This window comes from Littorina saxatilis, linkage group LG2, assembly GCF_037325665.1.
Source record: "Littorina saxatilis isolate snail1 linkage group LG2, US_GU_Lsax_2.0, whole genome shotgun sequence".
NCBI lineage: Eukaryota > Metazoa > Mollusca > Gastropoda > Littorinimorpha > Littorinidae > Littorina > Littorina saxatilis.
In genome coordinates this window covers 88,358,228-88,365,727 of record NC_090246.1, presented here as the reverse complement: position 1 = coordinate 88,365,727, position 7,500 = coordinate 88,358,228, and the positions used below count along the sequence as shown (strand labels likewise).

The window sequence follows — 7,500 nt, the reverse complement described above, 5'->3', positions numbered from 1 at the left end:
TTTATATTGGCAAATAATTCCACAGAGATGATCCTGAAAAAGCTAAGCTGGATTTATAAAGATCTATACGAGGAATTGGAGGAAGTACATTTTGAGACCCATACCTCTTCGTAACATGTGTAAAATAGGATTGCACATAACTGGGCACATCACCATGAACTAATTTATACATAAAGACAGCCTTATTGTATGCAAGGTGGGTTTTTAGGGGAAGGATATTAAGGCTGTTTAACTTCATTTCTGTAGACATGTGCGATTCAGGATAAGTTTTGCAGCACGACGGTACAAAGAATTGAGTTTCAATAAGTGAACATCACTGCAGCCATCCCACAATGTCGAAGCAAAATTAATATGAGGCATTATATGAGCATGAACGAACATTTTTAATGTTTCAGACTTCGCATAATGTTTGAGTTTTGACAACAAATACAAATTCCTTGATAACACTTTGCAGAGGTTGCTTATGTGTGTTTGCCATTTCATTTCTTCATCGATAGTTACACCAAGTATGCGATCTTCTTTAACTTGCTGTATTTGAGTTGTACCTGGGGACAGTTGTAATTTAAGAGGACTTATCTGATGCTTTTGTCTTGTGGTAATAACAATGCTTTTAGTTTTTTCTGGGAGAGAGAGAGAGAGAGAGAGAGAGAGAGAGAGAGAGAGAGAGAGAGAGAGAGAGAGAGAGAGAGAGAGAGAGAGAGAGAGAGAGAGAGAGAGAGAGAGAGTTGAATACACCATGAGTCTTGATATTAGCAGCGTACGACGGCTAGAATAACGGTGCTAGTCGGTTCACCTGTGCAAATATCCAGCGTTTTGCAAATGTGAACTGGTTAAAAATCTGATATTAACTGGGCAAAGTCGACGTCGCGAAATCTACTCCACAAAGCTTGATAAACGAAGCTTTGGCAACGGATTTTTTTTGTTAAAAGAGAACAGAAGATTGTGCGAAGTCTTCGCAAAGTTATCTTCGGGCTCTTCGGAAATAACTCTGCCGGGTTTGTATAGGTTGCGAAAGAGTGAATACCCTTGCTTATACCACGGGCCAATCACTGGCGAGGTGTGTCTCTGTAACACGTTGGCAAGAAGCACGACCGTGTGGTTTATTTGTTTCACTTCTTCTTCTTCGGCGTTCCAGAATGTTTCTGGTTACGTGTGAGCTTGTTTGCCCATTTGGGTTCCCCACACTATATTCTGAGAGCATAGTCAGCGCACTCCGCTTTCTATGAGTAGGCATGTTGGGTATTTTCGTGTTTCCATAACCCACCGAACTCTGACATGGATTACAGGATCTTTTCCGTGCGCACTTGGTCTTGTGCTTGCGTGTACACACGAAGGGGGTTAAGACTAGCAGGTCTGCACATAAGTTGACCTGGGAGATCGGAAAAATCTCCACTCTTAACCCACCAGGCGGCAGCGACCGGGATTCGAACTCACGGGAGGCCGACGTCTTACCACCACGCCACTGCGCCCGTCAGTTTGTTTCACTAAAAGCAAGAGTATTCACTCTTTCACATCCCATGCAAACCATCCAGAGTTATTTCCGAACATCGTCTAATTAAGGACAGGCTTGTGGCACGAACCAGTTTGCCGTGTATGATAGTTCCTTTAATACGCTTCCTCTCTAGCATAACGATCGCAACACTTCCTCAATAGCCTACGGATCTTTGTTGGCCCGTTGTGTGAGATAATAGACTGTACAAACTAGGGCTGGGGTATGAAGTCACAAAAGTCATGAGTGGTGCTTTTTGATAAACCTTACTCTACCTCGCCCCAGTTTCTAGAAAAGATTGGAGCGATTGCATGGTGAGTTTATTTGCGGTCAGAATCTGTTTTATTATGGTAGATTTGTCAGTGTTGGACAGTTTAACCTGTGGACATAATTAACTTATTGGCTGATTCCGTTCTTGATTGGCAGTACTCAGAGACAAGTTTGATTGACCTTATTCCTCAGTTACCCAGTTGTAAAAAAATCGGAGTGATTGCGTTGTAAGATTATGTGCGGTCAAAAAAAGTCTTTTTCTGGCCGTGATATATTTGTCGACTTTTCAGGCGGTATATAATTGTGAGCAAGGTGACAAATGTATTGAGTGATTCACTGCTTGATTGACAGCTCAACGAGATCATTTTAATTAACCTTCGTCACCTGGCACTTGCAAGAAAAGGGAATGATTGTGTTGTGAGTGTAAATGCGGTCACAGGGAGATCCCTTTTTTATCGTGGTGGGTAGGCCAATTGTTGACAGTTATTATTGTGCTGAACTGATTGGCTGATTCGATGATTGATTGACATTCCTAGGAGTTTTGATTAACCTTATTCGACATCCCAGTTAAACGAAAAGACCAGACTGACTGTGTGGTAAGTTGTTGGCGGTCAGAGGAAGTCCTCTGTAGTTGGTAAGGATGTGTCACGTTTTAATCAGTTATGGTGATAAACAGAGTAAATAATTGATTGACTGATTCAATGCTTGATTGACACCACTAAAGGAGATACGTTTGATTAACCTTAGTCTGCCTCATAGTTTGAAAATAAAGGGATTGATTGATTGATTAATTGATGGATTGATGGATTGCTTGATGGCTTGATTGATTGATTGGATTGATGGATTGGTTCATTAATTCATTGATTGATTCATTGATTGATGTAGTGCTTGCTTGACAGGCCAGAGAAACGCGTTCCGGAAGCTATTAACTCTTAAAACATCGGCGAAACTGAACCAAAAGTGTTGTATCGAAGTGTGTGCAAAGCAATTTGAGATGTTGTTTTTTTAGAGCATAGGATTTAATCGGAAAGGACCTCAAGACATGCTGTATGACAAAAAACAACAACAAGAACAACAGAAAACAAAAACAAAAACCCCTGCTTAAACGGCAATGAGTAGTGTTATAGCCGCTGATGTTTGTGTCACCATGTGTCTGTACGTTATGTGTTGTGGTGAGACCGGGGACTTTTGGCGAGACAATACCACATTGACTGCCTTAACGATAAGGCCTGGCATTTTAAGGACATAGCAATGAACTGAACTATATCTTCAACTTTCGCATTTTTGGTCTTCTTGGTATATTTCAAGACATACCTTTGCTACAAACAAAGTCAAACGTCGTTTTGCTTACTCGTGAAGGAAGAAAGGGACACACAAATATACACTTACAGATTTTATTTTTGCGTTTTGTTCATCTGGAGCGTGTAAGTACAGATCTTAGCTGCAACAGCATGGTGAGTTTCGCAGAATTTTATAATTTCATTTTGTGTTGAACTGTAAATTATGTGTTCAGGAACAGCAGGGAATATCGACTGCCCTTTGACGTTTTGGGCTAACACTGACTACGAACAGACTTTAACTTTTTGTGTGGATTGTTACACATAGAGGATTTTTGTTTCCTATCTGATCAAAGGTCCAAGTCTTGTCATTGTTCACAATAACTACCTTGGATCCGTACCAGTACTGACGTATGTTGCCGAGCTCTTGGAGACAAAGGGAGCATTGTGCACAATAACTACCTTGGATTCCTACCAGTACTGATGTGTGTAGCTAGCTGAGTATTGTCACAGACCTGATTGATCTAAGACTTCAGCGTTCAATGGACAGAGCACAGACAACCGTTGATTAACTCACGGATCACTGCTTCTCTTTGATTCGTGTCTACCACCTGGGATGTACTAACACACCTCACGTAGCTTGATCTGTGAAGGACACTCAGTGATAGTTTGAGCCTGATCAGCCAAAGACCGATCGCTTGTTTTTCAACAGACTGAACCCCTGCTGTTCGTTTTGTGATAAGGGACCACGAAGACAGCTTGAGATTTAATCTTAGTAATACTGCTTATCTGTTGGAAAGACTTTGTTGTCAGGCTTGTATTCTCTGATACATATATTCGTAAGCGACGGAGGTTATTCTTCTGTGCTGTAGACGGCTTGACAGTGGGAAACTCTCTGCACCTCAGATTTGATGCATTCGACATGTTCCTTAACTTTAGAGCTTTGCTGCCGGTCAGAGTGCACATGCAATGCAGAACGTTTGACTGCGAAAATATCAATCTCAATCTGAACTTAAAGGTGGTCATAGTTAGTGGACTGAACTACACCTAGCGGCGACAGACACTTGTAACTTTCGTTCTGTTGCACTCAAGCTCCTACTGAACGTAAAGCTTTTAGTTTTGATGCGATCAACAGAGAGCTTTTGACCAGACGGTACCAAACAAAAGGAGGAAAAACCTAACTTAGCTCAAGCAGCACTGCAGGGAGTGAGATCTTAAGTGAACGCCGTGTGTTCGTGACGCCACAGGGTGTAGGCTAATCGTCCAAGGCGGTCAGAATCCTGTAAATCGGTTAGCTACTGCCCTCTGCTAACAGCTTAGGCGCTATGTCGTCACGCCGTGAAATCGCCACTAGTCCAGACCCGCCGCGACCACTGGCGCTGCCAGAGAATTGTGAAGTTCCAGACAGCCACACTTCAGACTCAGAGGAGCCAGGAGCTAGGCGAAGTGACAGGGAAGTGACAAGGAGAAGTGACCGTGAAGTGACTGGGCAAAGTGACGGCGAAGACTTTGGACACAGTGACATGGAAGTGACAAGAAGAAGTGACGGTAAAGTGTCTGGGCGAAGTGACGGCGAAGAGTTTGGAAAAAGTGACGCCTGCGAAACGAACGACGACTCGCGAGGGCAGCAGCTGATCTCAAGCCATCCTTACACTCCCCCCTCCTCCACCCCTGTCAAACCCTATCGCTTCAGTGACCACGTGCACAAAGACAGACACATCTTCCTCAAAGGAGCCAGTCTCGGCATCGGCTGTGGCAGCGACACCACCACCACCACCAACAACAACAACAACAGCGTAGGAGGATTCACTGACGTATGTGAACTCGCTCCTCTGCCGTTCTGGGAGGGCCGGACCGCGTGGAGCTGTGGCGGGGGGTGGAGAGGGAAGGGGTGCTTTGTGGACGAGGAGGGCAACGTGTTCTACCAGGGTCAGTGTGTACAGCTGGGCATGGCGCTGGGCAAGGAGAGACTGCCCGCCCTTCACAGGGTGCAGCTGGCACTGTCTTCTGCGGACTGCAAGTACGGGAGGCCTCAAGAGGTGAGATGAGAGAGGGGGCGAGGTGTTGGTTTAAACAGTGTGTTATTCAACAATGTACGGACATGATATGTACTAAGCATGTTTAGGATCAACAACAATATATATAGCTATTCTGATGGATACGTGGGGGAATTCGGGGGCTGTGATTGGATGGTCTGATCATCATCATCAAAGCATAATGCTACGGAAGTCGGCCATTTTTGCCAATATTCAAAAGCAAATTGGCAATAACAAAGACGCATGGTTCCGGTTTACCCATCTGTACCACACGATGTTAACAATCGACAACAGCATACACTGACAACTTGAAATTCTTCTCGGGAATGTTTTTCAGCTTTACAAATGTCGATAGCATACCCTTTTCTGCTAACTTCCCGATGAAACAGGACTAAACAAATTATTTTCTGTCCCTAAACACCACAAAATGCCCAAAGTCGAAAGATGTACAAACAGGGGAGTAAAACGGAACAGCCGTTTTTTGTGTCTGTGTGAGCATAGTTGCCGACTGACACAAACTTACGCATTCGGCTTTTCTTATCTTGTAACTCCACACTAAATACCCCACTTCCCCTCTGAAGTATTTATGTACAACCCATGGCACTAACATTCATGTAGTCGTTTATAACTGAGGTTGAAAAATTCGCTTCATGACGAGACAAGTATAAATGCCATTCACCCAAACTGAAAACTTCGCTGTCGTCTGCTCGCGTTGTACGGATTAGCTGTTCTCTTCTCCTCCCCTTGTTGCATCCTAGTTCTTCAGTTGCTTCTAGTTTTCCGTTGATGTTGTGTTTTGGTCTTCTTCATAAGTAGTCTTGTTCAAAATTAAAAAAAACTCAAACTTCTTTTTGTTGTATACGAATGAACTAATAAAACGCTGTTTAACAGCTGTGTTGTCAAATCGAGTTTTTTTTCCAAAGTCAGTGTGGCGCCTGCGCAAAACTAATGCGCATAAGAAACGGCGTCTGCTATCAAAACCTGAGATCAACGCATCGACGCAAAAACTGTCATTTTGTAAGTTTGGAACAACAAATCAAGGTCAGAACAGCTATATAATCGCTATTGTATTTTCAGCGTAGCAATAGGGTCCGATATTTAGACTCGAACAAGTATAATGCGACTCGTCTTCGACTCGTCGGCATTATACTTGTCTCGTCTAAATATCGGACCCTATTGCTACGCTGAAAACACAAGAGCAGTTAATAAGCGGATAGTGGTGATCCTAAAAAGATAAACAAACATACGGATGGCAATACTTTGATGGGTTGGGTGGGAGGAGGGGTAGAAGTGAAGTGAAGTGAACTGAGCTGAACTTTATTTGACAAGGATACTGATTTAGGGATAGGCCTTTTCTTACCATCTGAAAGAGTGAGTGAGAGAGAGAGAGAGAGAGAGAGAGAGAGAGAGAGAGAGAGAGAGAGAGAGAGATGTGTGTGCTGTGTGTGTGTGCGTGTGTGTAGTGTGTGTGTGTGTGTGTGCGTGTGTGTGTGTGTGTGTGTGTGTGTGTGTGCGTGCGTGTGTGTGTGTGTGTGTGTGCGTGCGTGCGTGTGTGTGTGTGTGTGTGTGTGTGTGTGTGTGTGTGTGTGTGTGTGTGTGTGTGTGTGTGTGTGTGTGTGTGCGCTCGCGCGCGTGTGCGTTTACATGCGCGCGTGTACGTGCGTGTGAATCTGTGTCTGTGTACGTATCTCTCTGTCTGCTCACACCTCTGTCTCTATGACTCCCTCCCTCTATCTCTCCACTGAAACCTTTACATGACCTTTACATGTTTCCCTTCTTCCTGCAGGAGGTGAGATACCCCCACCTACACCAGCAGCACCAGAAGCCAGGAGGCAACAACAGACAGCGCCGGCCGTTCAACGAACAGCTCAACACCTACGTGGACACCATGAAGAGGATCCGGGCCGTACAATGCCTTGAGGATCTCTACAGATCCACCCCTTCCCCTGTCTTCCCCTACCTCGCTACCCCACCCACCCCCACACGTCGCAAGCCCCCTCCCAAACCCGCCGCTGCCAGGATGTACGTCTCTCGCGCCCAGAACCCCCAACCTCCTGCTCCTTCTTTGGCCAGAAACGCGACCAGCTTCAACATGAAGGTGTCACCTCCTGAGCCCCACCCGTCTCTCCACCCTCCCTCCCTGGCCAGAAACGCGACCAGCTTCAACATGAAGGTGTCACCTCCTGAGCCCCACCCGTCTCTCCACCCTCCCTCCCTGGCCAGAAACGCGACCAGCTTCAACATCAAGCGGCCTCCCCTTTCCTTGACCCCCGCCCTCCCCTTGTCCACCATAGCGGCAGTGGATCACAGCAGGGATGGGGTGTTGGGGGGAACGTCCACCACCCCCTCCTCGCTTCCTCGCAACGCCTCTAAGACCAGCAGCCACGTTTCTGAAGGGCGCAAATCTCGGGACCCAGAGAGCGAACTC

General features: G+C 45.4%; 1 protein-coding gene and 1 long non-coding RNA gene across 2 annotated transcripts in view; one reads left to right on the top strand and one right to left on the bottom strand.

Moving 5' to 3' along the window:
- LOC138960075 (uncharacterized) overlaps nucleotides 1-7,500 on the bottom strand; it is a 261,944-nt gene that overhangs the window by 221,166 nt on the left and 33,278 nt on the right. The window lies entirely within an intron of this gene.
- LOC138960062 (uncharacterized) overlaps nucleotides 3,344-7,500 on the top strand; it is a 5,099-nt gene continuing 942 nt past the window's right edge. The window contains exons 1-2 of the mRNA XM_070331784.1: nucleotides 3,344-5,075; nucleotides 6,859-7,500. The exon at nucleotides 6,859-7,500 is cut by the window's right edge and continues 942 nt beyond it. Coding sequence (XP_070187885.1) covers nucleotides 4,362-5,075; nucleotides 6,859-7,500 — 1,356 coding nt within the window. The 5' untranslated portion in view covers nucleotides 3,344-4,361. The remainder of the gene's footprint in view (nucleotides 5,076-6,858) is intronic.